Below are 27360 nucleotides of genomic sequence, written 5' to 3'. Positions count from 1 at the left end.
CATTTTTTCTCTTCCAGTAACTGCCAACTCTAATAGTGGTTGCTTGCAGCCTTGTTGGAAGCAAAGATGTTGAAAAAAAAAATTTAATTTTGGGCGGAACCGGAATGACCTAAAAGATACAAATTCCGGTACATCCCTAGTTTTAACAATATAAAGAGCTTGTGTTAATGTAAAACAGCTTCATGATACTGTTTTATGCAGTTTATAACATTAATAACATAAAAAACGTTTATAATAAAACAAAGTAAATAAATAAGATTGTTCTAATTCAAAAACTAAAACTTTAATTATCTTAATTATCATAAAACTTTAAACTTCATATTTGCACAAAAACTATAGACCATACAGGTCTATAATCTATAGACCAAACAAGTCTATAATCTATAGACCATACAAGTCTATAATCTATAGACCATACAAGTCTATAATCTATAGACCAAACAAGTATATATATATATATAAGATCAAAGAAGCAAAAAAACGTTAAATACCACATTTTAAATAGCTTTTTTCTTCATCTAGTGTACTATTATATATATATATATATATATATATATATATATATAAACTTTGAAATATATATATACAACCCTCAACCCTACAACCCTATATATATATATACAACCCTCGGAATTAGGAAAAATGAAGTCGGCAATAATTTGCTGACCTCAATCTTTTAGATGTTGGCATCAGGTTGGCAAAAATTATTTGATACAAAGGTCTTACCATAAAACATAAAAATGAGGTCGGGCCCTGGTCACTTCCTATTTGATAAAAATTTGGAAACTACAGCTAAATCAGTGTCTCAAGTTGCTCAGAGTGAGTTTAATAGTACTGATGATATGATATCTAGATATTTTATTTCTATTTAAGTTGATAACTCACTCTATAATTCTGAGATTTCAGAAGAATTTAAAGTTAATTGCTATGAAAATATAAGGTGAAAAGACCCAGCAGAATATTAGCTAATACTTGCAGTTCAAAATCTTGTATTAAAGCTAACTATCTGACTAGACCCGAAAAATACGGGTCTTTGTAAGCCTATTTCACACAAACCTTTTCTATACTAGTGATTTCGCCGGTAACCGTTTCAAAAACCGGATAACAGTCCCCATCATTTTGCGGTTAACCAACTATTCGGCTACGGGGTGGGGGGGGGGGGTAATGTAATTTGTAAACTAAAAAAATTTTAATTTATAAATTCAAATTAAAAAGTTTTTTACAAAACACTAATAAAACTTTTTAATTCTAGCGCGGCTTGCTGTCAAACGCACATTTTCTATCAGCCGTTTTATCATAATTTCAATATAATTTAATTTGCTTTTACTTTGGTGAGAAATAAAAATAAAGTTCGACAATTTTTAAAGCTTGTTTTCACTGAATTTTTTGTTTTTATTTGTGACTGATATAATTATTTCTTAATTTTTAGGCCGATTTTCATAGAGTTTTTTTTTTAAATCTAAGATATAAATTTAACATTGATAACAAATAAAAATTAATAAAAGGGGGGGGGGGACGTTTGTCTTAATAAGCTTGGGGTGGGTGGGTAAAAAAATCAAAAACTAATAAACAGGGGGGGGGGGACATTAATTAGGAACTTGAGAGTAAAAACATGGAAAAAGATATAAAAGACATATATATTTTTTATATTATAATATAATATACCATTTTTAATTATATAATTAAAACAGGTAGGAATATATTCCTTGTACTTTTTTTTACTTGTACATTATTAATAATGTACAAGTATTGTTTAATTATCGGCATTATCATAAATCTCAACATCGATGCTAAATTGAAATTCATCATCATCATCATCTTCTTCTTCGTTATCATCAACCAAGTTTCCACATAACTCTGAATTTTCATACAGAAAAACCGGCATCTCTGTATGTTCTGGCGTTAATTGATTTCTTTTCTTTTGATAACATTTCCAGCGGTTGAAAATATTCGCTCACTCAGACAGCTGGTTGCTGTGATGCAGAAAAGCTGTGCAGCCAATTGAGAAAGACGGTTGAATCAAGAACTATTCAACTTCCACCACATTAGTGGATCTCCCGTGAGCGGTTCAGCAGCTTCTGCTACATAAATCTGCATTTCCTGTCAAAAAGTTGTTGGTAGTGAGCTGGCATTTGTTGTTGGCTTTTAAATACGCGAGAGTAAATTAACTTTTTTTTTACTTGTGTGAAAAGCATCTTTGACTTTGCATTTCGAAGATGCAGAAGTGGTTGCAGCAGGGCCCATGACAGGTTGCTGCAGCAAGATAACCTGCAATTCTTCTGCATACGTTATCACACTTGCTTTTTCTTTGGTGGTCAGAAATGGAAGGCTTTTGAATCGAGGGTCCAAGAGGGCAGCAACCATGCCTAAATAGCAAGGAAAATCATTGTTAATACTGCTAACCAAACCAAACTGTTGCTTTATTTCGCTTTGCAGCTTTTCTTTCAGCTGTACAGCAGCCCACATGTCGTTCTCATCATCTGGCTTAAGAAAATCTAGCAATCCGAAAATTGCTGGATAAATCGCTGAGTATGAAACATACCGCTGACCACTCCAGCAAGTAACCTGGTCAGCAAAGGGTTTTAATTTCCACCACTGTTTGCGCAACGCCCCAATGGTCAGCGTTGGGGATGCCACACTTTGATCTGCCATGTCTTTTTTCACTTGAGGATCCTTTAGAAAAGATATTTATAAAAATAAAAGCGCACAAGCTTGCATTTGCAATCAATAATCAATCAATTATTTATAGTAAATTATAACAATTTATCTTACCTGCATTGCCGCAATGATGTTCTGTTGTAGCCTCACCATTCTTTCTGCCATATGGATTTTGCTGCTCCACCTGGTTTCACAGTCCATGATAGGGCGGATAGGCTTTGGAAGTCTAGATACTGTAGTACCACGGTTTTTATAATTTCTTTTGATTTTGTCTTTCTGAAATTGTTTGAGGACATTCCAGGACGAATTCAAACTTCTGAAGAACTGTGCCACTCTTCGGATGCCTGCTAGCGCACCTCTAACTGTCTGGATAGCATTGATGCTGTCATTAATAGCCAATTGGCTTGTATGACCGACACACCGTACCATATGCTGCACACGTTTGCTTGAAGTTAGTGCTAGCACAATGTTTGCAGCATTATCTGACACCAATGCAAAGGCTTCCGGAATTTGCCAGGGATCCATTGCACCCTCCAAACTTTTCTGTAGGTTGACGCTTATGTTACGCTCCTGGGAGTGAACTAAATTGATAACATAACTGACAAGGTTCCATTTCTTGTCAATTAAATGAATTGAAATAGCTATGAAGCTTTTGTTAGAATTTGATGTCCAGCCATCTGTTGTGAGACAAGGATATATGTATAATTGTCCCATAATTGTGTGAACTTCTGAAAAAATGACAGCCTTTCTTGCCTCAAATTGCAAAGCTATTTGTGAGACAATTGATGTGTATCCTATTGGTGGAGCACCTGTAAGTAAAATGTAAATAATGTAATAAAGTTATGGAAGTAATGAAAATTATCATATTAATATAAAATATTTTATTTGCATTACTTTTCAAGTGTTAGTTACAATTCAAAATATGCTAATAACATTTAAAAATGCTGTTATTAGAACAGCCAGATATCTACTATGCAAAATTTTATATATATATATATATATATATATATATATATATATATATATATATATATATATATATATATACATATAAATAATAAATTAATAAAAAAAAGTGGCACCAACCTGGATACAAAAATTGTGCCACTGCACGGAATCCTTTCCCTAAGACAAAACTGATAGAACGTAGATCTTGAACGCACATAATTGCCAACTTGTTGCGGTACTCCTCTTTTTTGGCACATTTCATAACCACAGTTGTGTTAAAATATGCACTTATGAAGCTATTTCTAGCCGTTGTTGACGAACCTTCACCAGATCTTCCAGCAACAACCAGATTAGGAGGATGATGCAATTTTAAGTGATTCTGCATTGCAGATGTACTTCCTCCTTTGCACGATATTTTCCCACCACACACATTACACACAGAAAAAGTACTGTCAACTTTTTTAAAAAAATTCCATACAATACTCTTTTTAAGACTAGACATTATGCTCTAAACAAATAAATAACTTGTCATATATAAAAATTAAAATGATGACATATTCATGCTATTAAATTAAAAAAGTTAAGGTCATAACATAAGTCACATAACTAAACTATGTAGTTTTTCCGCAGAAATATAACATTAAGTCAAGATGTTTTCTTTTCTTTACTTAACGAGAACTTGTCTCTTACAAAATTATCATCATAATTTATAATAAATCGTACACCTCAAAAATTACCATTAACACCCACCTAAACATATTTACAATTTCATATTAACCCTATAAACACATTAGCAATTACACATAAAACCGTACAAACATATTAACAACCACTATCAAATATATATGCACTATAATTACAAAACCACTTGACGTCACGGAACATTGTAACGTTTAACTTAATATAATTACAAACTATTAGTCCTGCAAATTTTTTTTATCAAAATGTCTTAATATCAGCGGATTTTTAAAAGCATTCTCTCATATAAAAACATTTGATCAGAAAAAGAAAGATGTTATAAAGTTAAATTGCGTGTATTTAAAAAACTTATTGTTATGCGGACATAGATAGAAATATGGATAAACTTGAATGTTCTCAAAACATCTTGGTCCGGAAAGATAATTTAAAGAACATTTGATAACACTAAAATACCGCCAAATCTACAAATAAACAAATTCTATTGGTTCAAAAAACACGCTGAGTAAGCAAAAAAAGTTCCAGAATATTCCGAAAAAACTTTCTTAAAAATGTATTGCTTAAGTTGCATAAGTAATAAGTAATACTTTGAGATTTGTATTGTAAATTGTTATAAGAATATATTATCAAACAAAACTGATTAAATTAACATTTAAATTAATAAAAGAAATTTATTATTATCTTTTATCAATTAAGATTTGTCAAACAATAAGCGCAATAAGTAAGTTGTTACTTTCTATAAAAATTTTAAGTCGGTTCTTATTATTCGAAAATAGATATTTGATATTCGAAGAAAATCCAGTTAACCAAAAAACCGGATAGCCGGCGAAATCACTACTCTATACTTTTTCCTTATTAATATACCCTAACTGTCCAGACCTGTAAAATATAGATATTTACCGAACTAACCATTTTTATACTTAATTAATTAAAATAAATCATTCAAATAAAATGCTTTAGGAGCAAAAAAATGAACATTCACACCTTTTACACATACGTAGAGCTTATAAGATTTATAAAAAATTTTTTTCATTTAAGCATATATTTTCCATAGCTCAGTGGTTTAGTGTGCTGTCATCAGTCTTGTTTCTGAGGGTTCAAATCCACCAGTAAGCATAATATATTTTTAAATTTTTTCAATCTTGCCGTATATATTTAAAAATATAAAAATAGGTTATATTCCTTAACAACTCTCATATTAAGAAATGCTTATGCTTTTTATGAACAAAAAATGTTATTTCTATATGCATGGCACCATTTTTATATGTTAAAAACCTCTTAGAATCTCCTGGAAAATTTAATTGACCTTTGATATTGCTTATGTTAATTTTATTTAGAAAACATTACATCATACTTAATTGAATAAAAAATTTAAACCACAAATGCCAAATAAGATTTAATTTTGATTAGTAAAAGCACTTATTTTTGCTAAAAACAGATTTTTACTTTACTTTTTTTTTTTTAACTTAACATCCTAGAAACTATAATCAAGAAAGAAAAATAGTTTTAGGTATAATCTTTTAAAAGTTACTGTTTATGATCATTTTACACTCAAAGATATTTTTTAATTAGTGTATAGTGTCAAATTTATGATTTTTTTAAATAAAATTTTTCTAAAATTGTTCCTGATTGTTTATAAAAGCATTGCTGGATATAGCACAGATGCCTATAGTCAAATAAACTTTAGGAAACATTCTTACAGTAATGATATATTTGGTTCCTAATTAAAGAATAAGGCTTTGCCTACTTTACCTATGAAATAATCCACTTCTATATAAAGGGTTTCTTAGGTAATGGAAGCAACTAAGTCCAGTCAGTTATAAAAACAATTAAAAATTAAAACCTATCTACAAATTGTTTATAATTGTTATTATAAATATTTCATTAACTTAGTTGATAAAAAGTCAGCAACTTCCAAATAAGAAATAAAGAAATTGGGCTTATAAACATACCATACTTAAATTATTGCTAGGGAAAGAAACAGAACAAATTTAAAGAACTAAACTTTTAATACTTACCCTCCATAAGGACCATCTGTTTCAACCATGGTTAGTCCAGTTTTATCAATGAATTCCATAAATATACCATACAGTTGCTCATACCACTTTGAGGCAAGACATGCATTTCCTAATGTTCTATTGCTCAAGTCAACAATTCTGTACTCAGGTAATAAATCATCACGATCCAATACAATTAAATCATAGCCGCCAACCTATGAATTTAAAGTACATAAACTTCATTCATTTAAAGTTCAATTTCAGGCTATGTTTTGAAGCATTAAGAGCAATTTACATGCGCCTTAAGCGATTTTGGTTAAGCGACTTTTTATCATTTTATCAACTTTTAAATTATACTACAAGCAGTAAGATAAAAGAAGTAATTAATTTTTAAAAAGTAACATTAACTTTTGAATGATGTTTATGTAAAGATATTTCTTACAAAAGTTTGAATGACAATTATGTTTGATATAAGCGCTATTTAAACAATAAATTTTTTCATAAGTAAATATTTACTAATGAAAAAAACTCAAATAAAATTAAAAGTTCACTTTTATTTTGTTTTTACTTTATCGTAATGATTGATTTTTTAAGTTTGAAGTTTGCTTCAAGCTTAAGAAATCAATCATAAAAACATAATTTAATTCAGATATATGATTTAATTTAATAGATGATTTAATTTAAAACCAATTTAATAAAAATATATAACTTTATTCTGATAAAAAAATAATATTGTTCAATAATATTGTTCAATTTTTAAATTTCATTTGTTCTTAAAAAAAATCAGCTTATTTTTATCGCTATTGTTTTTAAGGTTTTCCTTCATAAACATTTTTTTTAAACTAAATTATAAATAAAAGGTTGTATCCAAAGTTTGCACAAAATGTAAGTTAAACTTTTTTTTTATAACGCAAGTTGAATCGCAACGATTATTTTTAATAAACATATTCAGCGATGTAATTTTAATAATAAAATAATAAACTTTAAATAAAGTAAATAAGTTAGTTAATTAACAAACACTGCTTTGCTGTGTTTGTTAATGATTAGCAAAAGACGTTTCTGAAGACATTCAGGAATGTACAAATCAGTATAAGTCTTTCAAGTGACTAATGCTTTCCACAACTTTGGAGCAAACTTTTCTGTTTGAATATAAACTTGTTGCTGAAATAGACACCTTATAAATGATATTATTGATGGCCAGGCTACTTTGAGTAATACTTTTTGTAGTATGTTTTGCTGTCTTCAATAAAGCATAAATTTTCTTGTTTCAAAAGTTTAAATATAAGCTTCCTTGCATAGCAAACTGGTTTTCATTTTCCATCAATTGATTGGTTTGGAATTTTGTGCTTTTTTGACAAGAAAACAACTGCATTCAGTTTTTTCGGCTTTTTGAGCATGAATCGGCATTAAATTCTCTTTTTTTTTTCGTTATCAAATTAACTATGTCATTAAATAAGTCTTATTTTGTCACATTAGTTTGACAAGGTTGATTTTTCCAAATGACATTAACTATCAAACTTAAAATTCATTGGTTCATTCATTCATTGGTTTTGGATTTGATGTAAAAATAATAGCTTGCATTTCTAACATTTTAATGAGCAAATGGAAAAAGTAATCTTAGATGGTGCTTATTCTGACTGAGCAAAGATGATGTTTATTCTGACGGAGCAAAAAGGTAATAAGTAAAGTATTAGAAAAATTGGTCTTTAGATTGCTATTGTTTTTAATATATATTAAAAATATGCCAGAGGTAGTCAAAAACTTCTGTAAGTTATTGGGGATAACAACCAGCTCATTCCTATGATTAAAATGCACAGCCACAAATTTTAGTAAAAAGCCAAGTAATAATTTTAGAAATTGCTATTTTACTATGAAAAATGAAATGACAGCTATTATTAACCTTATAACTTATATAGTAAATGTAATCAAACTTTTGTTAAAAACAGAGCAAACATTTTTAATAATGAGTTTTGTTAGATGCTCATTTAAATAGCAACCATGATAGTACTTGTAGAAAAGAGAAAAGATAACTTTACAATGACAGGGGCTTATGGTTGGCAGATAGCATAGATTTGATTACATTTACAATAAGTTTTTGGACTTTGTCTAGAAGTAAAGGGACATCTTTACAACAACCATCCTAAATACAACAACAGTATTTCATACAGGGAAGAATAATAGGTATATAAAGGTTAAGAATAGAATCAAGAGTAAGAAAGGCTAAGAATAGAATCAAGAGTAAAGAAATGACAAGCACAATAAAGAAAGGCAACCATAGCAGATGTTAACTTTGCAATATATTGTATATATGGTTTCCATGAGAGGTCAGTAGTGTCAATAATAGTGTAATAATCAAGGAATTAAGTGATTGTTAATTGCGAGATCTGGGAGTTTTTCTGGTCCTCAAATTCTCAGTTTATTAAAAACCATGAACACTGTTTTAATAAAACAGTCAATTAATCATATTGCAAAAATTAATGAAAACAATAAATTTACTTCTGCAAAAATAATATAACAGTCAAAAACATATTTTAAATTATTAACTATTTAAACACCAGGTAATTCTAGCATTACAAATAAATAAAAAAGTTATGGGAATAAAATAACAGTTACTGAAAGGCTAAAAAATTTGCGCAGTAATTTAAAAACCAACCAATAAAAAACTATACTAAAGCTGTTTGCGCATTACATGAAAGATTAAAATTGATTTTTGTTTAGGGGAAAAAGTTTTTAAATAAACAGTTACTTTCAGGAGCTGTTTATTTAAAAATTTAAATGATTTAAATTAGAAACTAATTAATTGATAATAAAAATATTGATAAAAAAATATATTTTAAAACAAGTTATTAGAATTTTTTTGTTTTGTTTTTGAATAACTTAAGTAGTTTAAATTAGTTTTTATATTTTTAAATTCATTAATTTTATATACATATCTACATTAGAGAGCTGCAAGCATTTAATTGAAGGTTATATTTGATTTATAAGAAAATATTGATTAAGATTTAAATAAGATATATAAGTATTTTATATCTTATTTTGTGATTTATTAATTTATTTAGACTGCCGTAATTTGCGATTATTTTCAACTACTCCATTGTACTGTATGCTTTATTTTTCTAGTTTTATTTGATGATTTATCAAATAAATTAAAATATTAAAGTTTAAATCATAATTTTTAGGAATAAAAATAATAATAATAAAAATAGTATGATTTTAATAATGAGATTTAGTAATAGTATGATTTTAGAATGAGATTTAGTAAGAGTATGGTTTTAGAATGAGATTTAGTAATAGTATGGTTTTAGAATGAGATTTAGTAATAGTATGGTTTTAGAATGAGATTTATATATAATGAGATCATAATTTCAAGATCAACATAAAAAATTTATTTTTTATGGGTTTTTTTTTACGGTTTTAAAAAACTAAAAATTTAAAGATTAGAAGTATTTCCAGATATCACAATTCACTTAATTTGAGCCTTAACGATTATTTACAGTATATAACTGAGTTTTGTTAGTGTTAAAATTCACAACCCACTGTGAGTCCCAAGCTGTTACAGAAAAAAGATCAGTTTCAGGATTGGCCTCTTGTTCAAAGCAATCAAAAAGTTATGACTTTTTGTTAAAAGAGGAGTATATTATTGTGTCATCAGCAAATGAAGCCTCTTTAGATGCAAGACTTTTAGGAAGACCATTAAAGATTAAAACCAGGAAGATCATTTATAATTAAAATAGATGAAAAACATACAGGACCAAGGATAGAAGGAAGAGTGTTAGCCTTCAAGGATGACATTAATTTTGCAGTTAGAAAGAAATTATTTGATAAACTCAAATATTTTCTTATATACACAATATGAAACAAGTTTAAGGAGAAGACAAGCATGCTAGACTTGATTGAAGCCTTTAATATGTCAAGAGCAATAGCCCTTACTTTGCTACCTCTATTTAATGCACAATAGAACCTTTCTGTTATAACAGTTAACAACTCAGCTGTAGAATGAGAGGTTTGAAACCCATATTGATTGTATAAGAGTAACTAATTAGGCTCAAGATGGGATGCTAGAAATTTGTAGAAAGACTCAAAGACATGGCCATTTATACTAACAGGCCTCGTAAACGCATATATCAGAGCCTGGAGCTGGGGTCAATAAAAGCAACAACAACTAAGAAAAAGTTAAGTGTAGCATGAACATTTTCTTGTCAAAAAGCATTTTCATTTAGTGAGTGAACTATAGCTTATCTATTTTACTTAATAATTAAAACCTATTTGTTCATAACAAGCTTCCTACAAAGATAAAAATAACATTCCTTAGCTATAAAAATTTCTCTATGAAAACAAAACTTTCCTAGCTATAAGATGCAAAATCTTTCACAAAATCACACAATCAGAGGATACAAAAAACTATACTTTATGGTATATTCTAAAATGCTAAAGTTTGAAAAAAACCATCAATTGAACATATTTAGTAACAACAAAATTTGTAAAAAAGTTTTTAAAATATTTCAGATATAGATTAAAATACTAAATTTATTTACCAAAATCACTAAACAAACAGAAAATATAAGTTATTTAGAGTTGTAGAGTTTTCATAAGTAAAAAACACACACAATAGGTTTACTTTGAAAGCTTTAAGATCTTTTGCTGTGACTCTTTAGATGACCTTGGCGCATATAAATTAACATAGTTTTTTAAAAAAATGTTTGAAAGTGAAATAGCATGTTTCTTTTCCATATAAAAGTTAAAAGACTCTGATATTAACATTAAAATATTGCAGATTGACTTTTGGCAAACATTATGAACAATTTCATGAAACAAAATATAAGAAAATATGGTCCACTGACAAACATTGTCATTTGGTATTTTCAAACCTCCACGATTTATTTTAGCAGTATAATCGCCGAATTCTTCATAATAAAATTCAGCTTCTTCTTGCTCTTCAACTTCATTTTGCAAAATATATCCAGCTATATATACTAATCCTGCTTTTGTATCTTCATTTCGCACAATATATCCAGCTATATATAGTAATCCTGCTTTTGTATCTATTTTCACACTCTTTTCTAGCTCAGGCAAATTGTCAAATATATCAATAGCATTACTGCTAAGAAAATATCCACATTTCTGGCAGTTATGTCCACTTTCTGCAAATAAAAAATCAATGTCTATACCAATATTGAGACTTAGTTTTGCTCGATGAATTCTTACTTTTTCAATGACTTGTTGCACATTGATAAAATATGTGCATCCAGATCCTTGTCAGAGTTTTCCAAACATTTTTTCTAGTGGGTCAGTTGTAAATTTTCCAAGTATTACATAATTAAAAGATTTCTGCAACAAAAACTTTGTAAGGCCACTAAACCACAACACGTATGAGCTAAGGCTGCACCTGTATCTCAGGTGAGCTGATATTGTCTGCTGCCTTGTTTGCTAGTCATTTGTTCTGCCATTGTTGTAAGACTGAGTAAAAATGATAGTCTAGCATCTTCTGAAGTTGATATAACTGCTCTATCTGGATCTTTATATCAAATATCAGCATACAGTCAATACTAAAGGTATTGACAATTTTATAGTACTTATCAAATATTTCAATAAAAGTTATGGTGTCATCTGCTTCTTTTATATTAATGTTAAATTTTAAAGCAATTACAGTTTCATCACAAAAGGCTTGTAGACAAATAGACACCTTTTGTCTTTAAATAGGTTTCGGTGCAAAAGACAGACTTTTAAGTTTAGACAATTTTACAATATTATTTTCTTCGAGTCTGAACAAACTTAAGATATTAAACCAACATATTTAGTTTCCCCATTATATTCATAACATAACTTTTGGCTTTTTTCTGTAATTTAGTTACTACGAATAGTTTTAAGTAGATGCACAAAGTCATATAACAAAAACATATTTTCTTTGGTCAACCATGGATCAACACATTCAAACATTTTAAATAGTGCTTGATTTACACGCTTATTATCACATATTATGGCAACCGGTATTCCTCCAGCGCTCTTTATTCCCTCTAAAAAAAATAGAGTTTGTTCAAACAAAAATTTAGAATGAAATTCACAAACAGGTAAAATTCTGCAGATATTGCGGTCCTCCATAAAGTGAAACTAACATAAAACTTAAAACAGTAGTTGCTAAAGAGTCTGATTTATTTACTGCTTTTCCAAAGATTGAGCCAGCATAGTAAGTAAGAGATGATTTGATGTATACTTCATCAAACAATAGCAAACACTTTTTTTCATTTCATTTACAAGTTTAGAAAAAACTGAGTTTAAAAACTCTGTATCATCCATTGCAGAATCCAGTTTTGAAGTTAGCTTTGTTAGGAGAGAAATACTTGGAAGTTCATAATCTTCCCTTATTCTTTCATTTAATGATCTTGAAATTGCAATGTATTCAAATGCTCGTATAATAGTTTCCGCGGTGTATTTTTTTTCCCAAATGTAATAGAACTCATATCACGGATGTATTGCAAAAGATTTAATATTTTATTGGATTTTGTTATTTAAAAAATTAATAGCTTCTTGTAATTTTGAGCAAGAATCGATTATGAAAATCCTGTTTTTAGATAGATTCAATTTTATGTTTAATCCCACAAAAGTATCCCTCAAAAGTAAGATCATTCTTGATTTAAAGCATAAATTTGACAATTGAAGAGTTTTTTTTTAAATTTGTTGACTGAATGATCAGCAACTTTTCACCAGCTAAATACCAAGTTACATTAACTGTACCAAAATCGATTTCTTTATTTTGTAACTTCTGATGTTATGAGCTAAAGATGTAATTTTATCAGCAGCTAAAAATATATCAAGTTCATCGGACATAATGTTACGGACAGATGAAGATGTTTTAAAAGTTGTTCTTGATGGAGTTGTAAGAGTAGTTGATAAACTAGGTTTGATACATGTAAAAACTGATGGAGGATCATGAGGCCTTTTATGGCCAAATTTGGTAACTGTTAGATATCCAGATGGAAAGTGCCTTTTGCAAACAACTGTATCTGGAATGTCAGGTATATTGTCTCATGGTATAGCATTCACCCAACGAGTAAATTCTTTTTTTTTCATGAGAAAGACAGAAAAAAAGTTTATTTTCCTTATTGTAATTACCATTACAGCTCGTCATACAACATTTTTTAGGCATTTTTGTATATATAAACTAGATAATTGTTGTACTTTAATTAAAAATTAGTAAAGACAACGCTTGCAATAATTGAACAAAATAATTTTAGAATATTGTTGGCTCCCAGCCCCAGGCTTCTATATACACATTTACAAGGCCTGGTAGTAAAGACGGCTGTGCTCAAAGGCCTTTCTAATAATAGAGAGAAGCTTGATTTAGCAATAGTTGAAGAGGTCAAAATGTTCTCAAAAGTTTTTAAAAACTGGAACCACAGATGCCAGTTTCCAAATGCAGGAAAACAAGATTAAACTTAACTGCAATGGCAGGAAGAGTATGGTCATTAAATTTAAGAGTCAAATTTGAAGGAAATTTCTTTGCAAATAGTTAAGCCATTCTCTTGGGTGAGGTAATAAGATCAGACCCATGAATTAGAGGTGGAATGTTCCACTTATTTTTCTTAATGACACTATTAAAGGTTTTCCAAAAGTCTCTAGAGCCTAACTTCTAAGATAAGATACAAGATTTAGTAAACAGGAGCTTATCATCAGACAGCACTTTTTGACATTTCTTGCAGTAATAAAAAGATGTTTGTTCTTTAGAGAGTTTTTTTGAAAAAGATGAATTACAATTAAATCTAGGAGCTGAACAAGAAGATAAAAACCATGAAGTAGAATGAGGCTTGATTTGGAACGGATGAGAAGTAATAAAAGCCTCCAACTCCTGGATCCACGAAATTAAGTAAGAGAGTAAAAAGATATCAAGGACTGTCACACTAAAAATCATCAAAAGAATCTCAGTCGGCTTAAGAGTAGTGTAATGATAGGGTGAGTCCGAAGAAGAAGTACAGGATGAAAGATTTATAGAAATCATGGAAATCATGGTCAGAACCACTTAAAGGACAACAAGGAGAAACTGAGCACAAGCTAGGACCAGAGTCAAGACACAAATCAAGGAGTGAATATAAGTATTTTGGGTTGTCTGGAAATATAGTCAAAAAGTTAACTATCTGAGTAAGAGATTAAGAAATACAGAAGTTATGGGCTTTAGTGATAGAAAGGGTCAGTGGTGTTAGAGCCAAGCCATTCAGTGTGACAAGCATTAAAGTTACCAATAACAACAATCTTGGCACCTCTCTGCCAAGATTGTTGTTATTGGTAACGAGAAAGGACATGGTTAATTTGATCAGAAATTACATTTTAAAAAGTGCAGTCTAAAGAAGAAGAAGAACAGTAAAGAACAGAGAGAAAATTGATAGAGTGAAGAGGTGCAAAGCGGAAGCACATAAAATAATGGTCAGAGGATTCAACCCTGATTTCTCAAGAAATAGATGAATTGATGTGTAAGTATATGCCCAAGCCAAGCATGTGACTTTGAGAGTCTTTGTCAATCAAAGGATAGTACCCATTAATGCTGCAATCTGAAGAAGGAACAGCCGAATTTAAATTAGTCTCACAAAGGTCTCAAAAGAAGCTTTATAAAAATTTAAAAAATAATTTTCATTTTTTGTTAAAAATACCTTGAAAATTTTTTTTGACAAAAACCATGAAAAAACGGGTTTTTTTAATTTATTGTCAAAAAATAATTATTTTTATGCAATAAAAAATTTTTTTTGACAAAAACCATGAAAAAACGGGTTTTTTTAATTTATTGTCAAAAAATAATTATTTTTATGCAATAAAACTTAAAATAATAATTCTTGTGTAAAATTTTTATTATTTCTGAAATTTTTAGAAAATTTCTCTTCTTTTAAGACCCACCATAACATACATTTGAAAATTTTCTTTTTTTTTCTGCTTAGGGTCTAGTTGCAAGTTTCAGACTTGAGGTGGCCATCCTAAATCTCATTCAATTTTGAAAAAATTTAACAGTGTCTTGTGAGAACCAATAAGTTTTAAGAATAGGGACAGATCAATTTTTGAATGTATGGGCCATTGTATGCACCCTAATATAATTTCTGATTTTTCCAAAAATAAAATCTTCAGTAGCAAAAACATAATTTGTTCATACTTTGAAGCTCCATATTTTAAAAACAAAATTTCAGAAAATCTTCTAGTTTTTTTTTATTGTATACAACTCTAGACTTACTTTAATAAAACTTTGACATTGAATTCTTGAATGTCACATTTTTTCCATAATGGCTACCTAAAAAACCAAAAAAATTGTTTGCAAGTATAAAAAGTTGATTTTTGATGAGTCGATATGCAAAACTTGCAGTTTAAGAAGTGAAAAGAAATATTTTTTTACTTTCTTTATATGGTAGGCTTCTAAATATTTAAAAATTTACTGATAAGATACAATTTAGTAAAAAATTATAGACCTCTAAAAATGGCTGCAGCTAAAACTTAGGAAAATGTGCCTTCACTTCAAACGACCGGTAACCTAGGATCAACACTAGTTTTAATAAGATTTTTTTCTTCTTCTAATTTGATAGACTTTATTACAGTGATTTCAGAAAAAAAAATAGTAGGTAATCATGGAAAAGTTACAAAATCAGAACAATGAAAATTACCCAAAACACATTAAAAACAATAAAAATTAAGCTATTGTTGTACTTTAGTTTGTATTATATATTGTAATACAAAGTATGTATGAATTTAAAAGTATTTTATAATCAGTACTAGAAGTAAGTCTTTAATTAAGCCTGAATTAAACTCAATTTTTAAAGCCCTAGCTCTTTCCTGACCCCCTCCCCTCTCCTGATTATTTACTTTTTAACATTCACATTTTTTTCCCAGAACTTGGAAAAAAATTGTAATTGAACACTTCTCCTTACATGGTGTGTCTGGTTTTATGTCTGATGTATGAAGTGCCTTTATGCCCAAACACACCACTAAACATACACATATAAAAACTGAAATTTAGTTTTTAATGTTTTCATATAAAACTTATTAGCAGCCTATTAGGTAAAACTGAAATGAAAGACTTTTAGTCTAATTTACCTAATATTTAATATCATGACTATATTATTACCTAAGACTTTTAGTCTAATTTACCTAATATTTAATATCATGACTATAAATTTTGTAATATTTTTTCAATACATTCACGATTCCACCCTTCCTCATTAATTTGACTTATTTGATTATCATTTTCAAATTTAGATTATAACTTATACCCAATCCATAAGAGTTATTTGACTCTTCAACATAGTGCAATGTTGATTATGTAATAAATAATATTTTTATGTAATAAACAATCAATATAAACATTGAATCTGAACTGAGTTTGTATAGTGTTGTAAATAATCTGAAATGATACAAACACTTTTACATTTTATTTAAAATATGATTACTTGGTAATGATTAAATATGATTACTTGGTCATTGATTTTTGGCTATATAATGGTGGTCTCTTAATTGGTCTATTTGTTGACAAGCTTTTTCAATAAAATCATACATAGAAAGAGTGGCTGGAACTATATCATGTTTTTTGTTGGCTTTTTGCTACTGATTAAAGGTAATATCTTCCATGCTATGTCTATCAAACAAAGCAGTAAGATACTCTTTTAGTGTGTTGGTATCTGGGCAGTTATTGCAACTGTGCAGCATAAAGTCACATACAACTAATGTCAAGAGGTCTTTATAGTCTGAAATATCTGGTATTTGTAATGTTAAAAGTTTTGCATTTCGGTGGTACTCACAAATACATACTTAATGGAGACCTGAAGCACCTCTAATAGGAATACACCACTTTGGTCTAAGTTTTTTAGCAAAAATCATTTAAAAGATTCAATGTTTATATTGATTGTTTATTACATAAAAATATTATTTATTACATAATCAACATTGCACTATGTTGAAGAGTCAAATAACTCTTATGGATTGGGTATAAGTTATAATCTAAATTTGAAAATGATAATCAAATAAGTCAAATTAATGAGGAAGGGTGGAATCGTGAATGTATTGAAAAAATATTACAAAATTTATAGTCATGATATTAAATATTAGGTAAATTAGACTAAAAGTCTTAGGTAATAATATAGTCATGATATTAAATATTAGGTAAATTAGACTAAAAGTCTTTCATTTCAGTTTTACCTAATAGGCTGCTAATAAGTTTTATATGAAAACATTAAAAACTAAATTTCAGTTTTTATATGTGTATGTTTAGTGGTGTGTTTGGGCATAAAGGCACTTCATACATCAGACATAAAACCAGACACACCATGTAAGGAGAAGTGTTCAATTACAATTTTTTTCCAAGTTCTGGGAAAAAAATGTGAATGTTAAAAAGTAAATAATCAGGAGAGGGGAGGGGGTCAGGAAAGAGCTAGGGCTTTAAAAATTGAGTTTAATTCAGGCTTAATTAAAGACTTACTTCTAGTACTGATTATAAAATACTTTTAAATTCATACATACTTTGTATTACAATATATAATACAAACTAAAGTACAACAATAGCTTAATTTTTATTGTTTTTAATGTGTTTTGGGTAATTTTCATTGTTCTGATTTTGTAACTTTTCCATGATTACCTACTATTTTTTTTTCTGAAATCACTGTAATAAAGTCTATCAAATTAGAAGAAGAAAAAAATCTTATTAAAACTAGTGTTGATCCTAGGTTACCGGTCGTTTGAAGTGAAGGCACATTTTCCTAAGTTTTAGCTGCAGCCATTTTTAGAGGTCTATAATTTTTTACTAAATTGTATCTTATCAGTAAATTTTTAAATATTTAGAAGCCTACCATATAAAGAAAGTAAAAAAATATTTCTTTTCACTTCTTAAACTGCAAGTTTTGCATATCGACTCATCAAAAATCAACTTTTTATACTTGCAAACAATTTTTTTGGTTTTTTAGGTAGCCATTATGGAAAAAATGTGACATTCAAGAATTCAATGTCAAAGTTTTATTAAAGTAAGTCTAGAGTTGTATACAATAAAAAAAAACTAGAAGATTTTCTGAAATTTTGTTTTTAAAATATGGAGCTTCAAAGTATGAACAAATTATGTTTTTGCTACTGAAGATTTTATTTTTGGAAAAATCAGAAATTTCAAATGACCATATCTCATGAACCACAAAAGATATTATGCTGAAATTTTCTGGAATTGCCTTTCTCATTGATATTAACAAACCCACTAAGTTTCATCAAAATCTGAGGGGGTCCATGTTGGACTTGGAATGGCCCAGGTTAAAGCTAAGCAAAAATACCAGTTTATTAAAATAACTGAGAAACAGTTTCAAGTTTTAGTATTTTATTAATATACTTTAATATTTAGTTGGCCCTCCCTTTGCTTTAATTACATCTAGCAAGCATTTTGGCATTGATTCAAATAGAAATTTGATTTGATTATTGTCAATGTTAGACCATGATTTAACAACAGCTTTCTTCAAAATTTCTTTTTTCATAAATGCTCCATTACCTATTTTTTTATCTAATAAAATCCATAAATGCTCTATTGGATTCAAATCTGGGCTCTGTGAAGGCCATTCTAAAACGTTTATGCCATTTCCATCTAAAAAGGTTTTAGCTTTTTTAACAGTTTTTTTTTTTTATCATTGTCTTGTTGAAACAAAAAACTGTTTCTCAATCTAAGTCTTTTAGCAGAAGATTTTAAATTTTGTTTCAATATATTGTTATACAAATCAACATCCATAGTTTCATCAATAAATTCTAGTTTACTAACACCACTCCATTCAACCCCATAATATTACATACATTACATACAACCCCATATTTATATATATATATATATTTTTACTGATTAATTATAAATAAGAAATAGCCATAGTAAAATTTAAAAAACAAATTTAAAAATAAAATAAATAAATATATATATATAAATATATATATATATATATATATATCTATATATACATATATATATATATATATATATATAATATCCTAGCCTCAGCTGATAACCCTAGCAAGAATAAGTTTAGCCAGGGCAGGAGTCCCGGTCACTTCCTAATAGGTATATTATTAGTTTGGTAAAAAACAGAAATAAATGATAAAACCTAAATACAAAAAAAAAACATTTATGCTAAATCTAAAACTACCTCAATTCCTTTACTGAATATTAACAAACAAAAAAATATATTGAACGAACCTGTTCATGCAAAATAATTTTGGGTTTTTTTTTTTTGTGTGTTTTTTATTACGGCTATCTATTATATTAGATAGCCATGGTAAAAATAACACACAAAAAACAAAACAAAACAAAAAACAAATACGTAATAGAAAATCCATCAACACAAAATAAAACATTTATATTAAAAATAAAACTACCTCAATTCCTTTACTGTTTGCATATTCAACTTGTTTTTTAATCATTTGAATGTAAGATTCATCTTTCGATTCTAAATTAAATCCAGACGAAAAACTGTAAATTATCATTTCAAATCCAACTTCAGCTAATTGATCAACAGCATTCTTGAATGATTGATCATCTGTTTGGGTCAAGTGAAAAAATATTGGATTTTCTTGTGCTTGAGGAGCTAATAGTCTAAACATTCTATGTCTTGATAATGCACTTCTTGTTTCATCACTTGATCCAATGGCCAATTCATGAACATGAAAAGATTGAAAACCATCTGCAGTAAGCATAACACAAGGAACAGACATAGTAATAGAAACGTCATAGGTAGCATTAAACATAGGCTCAAATGAACCTGGAAGTTCATCTTCGTGTGGATCAATTTTCCATTGAATATTTGTACCATGTGTTTGATCAGTTTCAATGTAAAACCAATTATATGCATTATAAGGCCCATCCCAAAATGACTCCTGAGTCCATTGTTGATTAACAGAAAGTATTTCAACTGAATAAATAGAAACTTTAACATTTTCTTGGGCCACTGGTTCTCCATATACTGATACCCATTTAGACATTAAAGGTATCCCATCATACATTTCATAATGAATGCAAATTGATACAAATTGGTGATAATAAGGTGCAAATACTGGAGCACGAAAGAAAACATCAAGTCTCAACCCTTTTGGTGGCCATGAGATGTTTTTTGGAGCACCGCGCATTGGAGTATATTGATATGGTGCAACAGGATCAGATATCTTGTACCCAACATATTGAAAACTTTTAGGTGAAGCATGTAAATTCTCTTTCAAAGCTGTACGATTCAAATAACCTCTAGGTATATCAGTTTTTACTTCACCAACTGTGTAAACTTTGCCATCTAACCCAACTATAGCTTCAGGATTTAGGGCACGCAAAATAGAAGATTTTTTTTCATGGGAATAATATTCAACAGTGGTAAATCCTGGACTTGTCATAAATGTTCTTGTAATTAAACCATTGCTAAGAACCAAAGTTCCATCAATACCTTTCACTAATGTTGTTTTAATGTCAATATCTGTTATAAGCCAGTCTGAAAATTTTGCATTTGCAGCAGTCATCAGCAGAGTAACAATTAAAATGCTCATGTTTGAAATTTTCTAAAATTGCATTTTTTAACTAAAAAAGTTTGCATTGAATAAAAATTAGTGCATAGTACATTATACAAACCAAACTAAATTGAGATTTTATACCCACCATAAGTTTTACAAGCAAAATCAGTTTTTAAATATCATAAAAGTTTGAATGTAATAAAAATATAGACGTTTGAATTCATGAAATATTTAAACTTAAGTAAACAAAAATAATACAAAATTTATTCGTAACAAAAATTTTAAATCAAACATTAATAAAAAAATATTAATTAAAAATTATTGCCTTTTTTTATATTATACTTTTGTTATTTTTTTTTTATTCTTCAATTATTTTTATCAAGATTATGATGAAATTTAGAAATTAATAATTTACAGTAGTTCTAAAATGTTTTAAAAATTTGAATTTATTTTAAGAAAATTGAAATTAGTGATGTGATGGACATGAGAAAGTCAGAAATAAAAAATCTGTTCCAAAATAAAAAAAACTCATTTGTTTCAATTTAATGTGTCTTAAAGCTGAAACTTTTTTCTTCCAAAATCCTATGATTTTTTGACTTTTGACAAAGAGCAGAAAAGATGACAATCAGATGGATATTTGGTGTTACATTAGAAGATAAAAGGATAGATGATTTTAGACATAGATTGGGTATGAGTGTATCTGATAGGGTGTGTTAAAGACACACCTTATGAAAAAGTCTGACATGTCAGACTTTTAAGGTTTGGCAACAAACCCTAACAAAAAATCTCTAGACTTTCAGAGAATATTTTTCAGAAGATATTTTGGGTATGTAATGCATAAAGATGCAGATGATGGGTTATAAGTATGTAAAAAGTTGGTAGTTAAAGAAGCAGAAGGCAGAGGTAGAAGTAACAAATCTTGCAAAAAGTGTTACAAATGACATAAAAAAACTCCACTTAAAAAAAGAAGGTGCTTAGATTGTGTATATTGGGAAATGCATACAATCTGAGCAATAGCATTGTAACGACCAAAGCAATGATGATAGTCATTATATCACTATCAGAGTGACATAATGATTCAAAACGTCTGAAGCACTGAATTGAGTTAATGGTGCAAAGCTTCAGTAGCACCAAAAAAATATCGGCAAACCTGTACACGATGCATCCTAAACTCAGTAAGATTCGTTTTTATGACAAAAGCTTTAAAGTTGCGAGGGATGCATTAACACTCTGCTGCGACTATCGGCAGTTTCAGTTGCTTGCCTATTACATTATGATTGATTACGATAGAGAATTTTATGATGATTAAGAATCGATTAAGAAAAATATAGACCTGAAAATTTAAGTAAAGTATTCTAATTTGATGTTAAAGTTTAAAAAATTACACTAAAAACATTTCTATACGTTATCTTTATAAAACGTTCTTTAGAAACTAAGAAGAGCATACGAGGGAATGCTGCTACATCAACTGAGGGTTTGGTTACAAATCAGTCAATGTAGCAGCACTCTCTTACACTTAACCCTAAATCAGTATGATATCTTGTCTTCGTTTTTTTTTTAAATCAAAACCTCATTTTGAGTCATAGTATCTTTCGCCTACCTTTTCCACACAGTCTTCAATTAGCAATTGATCATATACAAAATTACTTTTAATTACGCAACCCGGTTTTTACTGTCGTCAAAATTTATTAAAAGAGTGTACAGTGTACATTCATAGAGTGTCTGTATGAATGTTTATTTATTTAATATAAGACTCTCCGAGGGAAAACCTTTGATCTTTTTGTTTTGTTTAATAGTGAAATTTAGTGTTGCGAAATTTATGTTCGATTTCTTAGCCACTGTAGCAGCGTAAAGGACCGTCCACAAAGCAAAAAAGATCAGAGGTTTTCCCTCGCACAGTCTTAAGTTTAATAAAAACTCAAAATAGCTCTTTATATAATAGACCTTTTCGTAATAAAGCGGCAGTTATGAATCACGTGATGTAATGTTTTTCTCGGGAGGGCAAAATTGTAAACAAAATAGTGAGAACGCTTCTTATTTTTTATTATTTGTTTCATATAAGATAGAATATTTGAAAATACATCATTGAAAGTAGTTGCTAACATGCCACTTAAGAATTACGAAGATTTTTTGAATTTATCTGTCAAACAGCTTATTAGTTTTTTAACTGTTCGTGGGCTAAGTACAACTAGACGTAAAGTCGAACTTGTTGCTAGAGCATTTACTGTAATGGAATTAAATATAGAAGTTATAGAAACAGCAGAAGAATAGGAGAAAAACCTTAAGCAATCATATGCGGACTAACTAAAAGCTTTCCCATTGTTATACTAGTAGTATAACAATGGGAAATATTTTTTCATATATCCTTTTAAAAAAATACTTTGATTCGGAATATATTGGCAAGTACAAAGACAAAAAAGCATATTCATTTTTTGATAGTTGTTTTGTAGGCCCTATAATCCACTTCAGGTTTAAAAAAGATGTTTTGTTTGCATATTCTGGAGTGTGTGGTTCGCAAAAAATTAATGAAATAAGAAAACTCTGGATTGCCTTTAGTAATAACGACATGGCTGGAGCTTTTGAAGTTTGTAATAATGTCATTGCCACCCTTTATTAAATGGAATGTGCTAATAATAAAGGTTGGTGTAATCCAACATGCACTGAACAAGTATGTGTCTGGAATAAATCTTCTCGAAAAGATATCAATCCATGCTTAATAACTGACCTAGTTGTTCGAAAATGAATAGCAAATGATGTAGTAGATAATAATAACAAGGAAAATACACGAATGAAAGCATTGCAAGAATTTGATCCTAGAATTGAAAGCGATCGTGACTTTAATGAGCATTTATTTGAAACTTTCTTAAACAACATTCAAATATCCGAGCCTTCTGCTGTAATATTTAAATCAAAAATTAAAATATCTGATGAAAATGTTGAAAGTAATCTTGACCTTGAGGAGTTATCTTTTAAAATACTTTCTGACCATCCTAACACTGATGAAACAACTTTGAGAAAAATATTTTCAGAAAAAATACCAGTTCTAAGAAGCCTAAAACAACTTCTCTTGTTGCTGATATTTTATACCCAAATAAATAAAAAAATAATGATCAATTCCCCATTTGGTAGAAGCAGTACCAAATGGGCAATTGATCATGAGCAAAATGCTATAAAAAAATCAATGCAGAGCATGTATCAAAACACACTGATTTGAAAATTTTTGGTCTCTATATTTTTTATGAAAAACCTTATATCGCTTGTTCTGGGGAACAAGCGATATAAGGATTTATAGTATGCAAATGTCATGAAAGGGTGTGTTTGGAAGTTAAATGTCCTTTTAAAATTTTTAATAAAACAATCAAAATAAGAGGTAATGAATGTGATTTTTTTACAATAAAAGATAATCAAATAGCATTAAAAAGAGTCATTAGTATTACACACACATTAATTCCCAAATGGCTATCACAAATTGCAAGTGAGCATATTTTATTGTTTGAACACTTAAGGACTTATATGTTAAAGTAGTGAAATTTGATCAAGAGCTCTGGGATAAGGTGAAGACAAATTTAGATATTTTTTTCAAAACATGTTTCTCCAGCATTGTTACTATTAAAACCTATAACATTCTGTGGAAATTGCAATAAACTAATACTTGAAGAGCCAGAAATCAGTGCTAATGAATTTAATGAATGTAGCAGTATTCAATGTGAAATATTTTGCTCTTGGTTTCACTGTTCTTGTCAAAATTTAAAAAAGACTATGAATTAATAGCAGATCAAGACTGGATTTATTACATGCGCTCAATGTCTACTTTGTGTTAAGTTTTAATCTTCAATAATATATTTTTGCATGTGTTACATGATTTATATAAAATCAGTCATAATGTTTAATTCCTTCTTATCAGTCATTGTGTTTAATTCCTTCTTTTAAAACCTTGAGCCTTTGAGATTAATATGAATCTTAAAGACTTTTATTGTGGTTTGAATTAACTTTTATTTACGCTTATATTTAAAATATAAACCTATGTTTTTTAGATATAGATTATATATAATACTCTCAGGTGTTAAATACAGGGGAGTGGGGGAGTTTATTAATTTTTGAAGCTTAAAAATGTATCTAACCCTAGCTTAAGAATATATCTAAATAATGTAAAACTGTATCTAACTGATAGTTATAAAAACTTTCAGTGTAAACAGTCCTTAAAAATTCAAAAACATTAAACAATCATTCTAAAAATTATTGAGTTTATTTTAAAATAATTGCTCCCTTTATTAAGACCTCCCATTTGTTAGATCTGGATAAAAGTTCCCACTTCCCAGGTATTTATATAATATGCTGTGTGTATTTTTTTATTTTGAAAAATTTTGTCTTTCTTGAAATATTTTGTCGTTTCTGTCTGCGTTTTCAAAAGATTTTAAAATCAAAAAACTGGCTTGAAATTTTTCATAGAGGTGGATTATATGGTCTTTAAAAAAATATATTAATTCCTTTACATATCCTTCAGCCCCTAGTTAATAGTTATTTGTAATAATAATGAGATAAAGTTGAAACAGATAAAAACACTGATTTAAAATTCTTATGAGCATACGGGAACGTTATATTATACAAGGAAATAGAGTATTTAGTAAATTAATTAATTTAAATTAATTTTTTAATAGACTATTTAGAAACTAATGGTTTTCTCAAGTTTGATATTGCAGCACACACACGCAGTATATTATTCATAATTGGAAGGTATAGTAATGGTTGTGTTATTTTTAATACTCGGAAGTGTTTTATCTCTTTTATATCCTGCTCCACATAAATACGTTCATAAGCAATGTTTGATGTTTCTCGAACTTTTTCATTTTACATTTTTTTCCTTTACAAGCACTTGGAGGTATACAAAGTGTACACTGTTTATATGCAAGGTCTGTCTTAATTTTAAAGCCACAGTCTGCCATAACTTAGTCATAAGGCTCAAGTATATCAAGAAAACCACTATTTCTGACAATAAAAACGTCAGAGGCACGTCCACCATAAAGAGGAGATAGCCATGAAATTGCTCCATTCGGAGTTATTGCTATTAAAAATTTGACTGTTGCATGATATTTATATTCACTCCACATACAAGCTTGAACATACAGGACACTTGATGTCTCAAAAAACATTTCAGAACAATCTATAATTATTCTCACTTTTGGATATAAGCGTTTAAAACAGTTTGGTATAGTTGCCCGAATTGTATTCCCGCAAGGCCACAAAATCAAGCTCTCTAACTCTTAAGATATGACCCATGTAATAATAATTTGGGAAACTGCTCCAGCTGATATACAAAAGTAGAAGGCTAAGACTTCAATCAAAAGACCCAGGCGTAATGTCATCATAACTAACAGAAATTCCTGCTCCAGTGAGATTTTTCTTTTAGGGCCACTCTTTCTCATAGGAAATAAGTTTTCATCAACATTATAATCTTGTGATAGAAGTAGCTGCTCAACAGATTCAACACTAGACATATTTCCATCCCAATATTTCATAACTGCTGCTTTGTGCTTGACATAATTAAAAACACTTTGAAACATTTGTGCATTTTGTAAATCTGTAAAAGTTGATACATCCGAATCCCTAGTAATATGACAAAACTGTAAAGCAATATATGTTGGTAATAGAGTAAGCTCTATATCCATTTTACCACTATAACATGCTTTAATCTAAAAAAAATGAGATTATCAGTCTCTTTTTCTTTTGGAGAGGTGGAGATATGGTTTAACAATTTTGCTGTAACTGCACTACCATTATCGTGTAGACTGATTTCAAATGAGATGGGATTTTCTTCATAGGAAGAAATAACCATAAGATTAGATAATTCTTCAGCTGTAAGTGTATCCGAGTTAGAATTGATTGATTCCAAAATATTTGTGGAAATCGATTTTACAAGAGATCTTGTTCTAATTTTTGGAGGAGGTCTTGATTTTTTTTTCCAGGAATACCTTGAACATTCATGGTGTGTGTCAAAAATAGAGTTGGATTAGGGTTTCCATAAGTGGGCAGGTCATCAACAAAATGATTGGAGCAGACTTGTTTAGGTAAGAAAATTTGGACAGAAAATGTTTAGGTAAAACAAAGTGTTTTCGCCGTTTAGAAACAGCATGAATCCATAACTTCTTTGTTCATTCATCAGCAGGTAATTTGCGGAAACATAATTTTCCAGATGTAACGTTACTTTGTATTTTGCAACGCTCTGGATAACGTTTATCTTTATTGCAAATACCAACAACACAGCGATGATTAACCATACTGTTTTTGAACGTAGAAACCAAATAGTAAAATCTTAATAACGAACACAACATGATGACAAATAATAAAATTTAAAATATTAAAACTCATTTAAGAGTTATATAAGAATAACTAACGTTATACTATACAACATTATTTTTAAACAATAAGAAAATAAATATAAAAAAAATAAATTCATTGCAAAAACTTTAACAAACACAACTTAATAAGCTTTAATAAGCATAATTTAACTTTATTATCTGCTTATATCTTTTTCTTTTTTATTGACTTTAAGATGTATAAATAAAATATTCTTTACTAAATTTCTCTTTACTGA

The 27360-nt window shown here is 28.9% G+C and overlaps 1 protein-coding gene across 1 annotated transcript in view; it reads right to left on the bottom strand.

The window, feature by feature from the left end:
- LOC100206309 (uncharacterized) overlaps positions 1-22506 on the bottom strand; it is a 70977-nt gene extending 48471 nt beyond the window's left edge. The window contains exons 1-3 of the mRNA XM_065796368.1: positions 22369-22506; positions 19653-20816; positions 6321-6514 (exon numbers count right to left, since the gene is read on the bottom strand). Of these exons, the coding sequence (XP_065652440.1) occupies positions 6321-6514; positions 19653-20804 (1346 nt within the window). The 5' untranslated portion in view covers positions 20805-20816; positions 22369-22506. The remainder of the gene's footprint in view (positions 1-6320; positions 6515-19652; positions 20817-22368) is intronic.
- Positions 22507-27360: the final 4854 nt, after the last annotated feature.

Source organism: Hydra vulgaris, chromosome 04, assembly GCF_038396675.1.
Source record: "Hydra vulgaris chromosome 04, alternate assembly HydraT2T_AEP".
Taxonomy (NCBI): domain Eukaryota; kingdom Metazoa; phylum Cnidaria; class Hydrozoa; order Anthoathecata; family Hydridae; genus Hydra; species Hydra vulgaris.
This window is presented reverse-complemented; position numbering and strand designations above follow the sequence as displayed.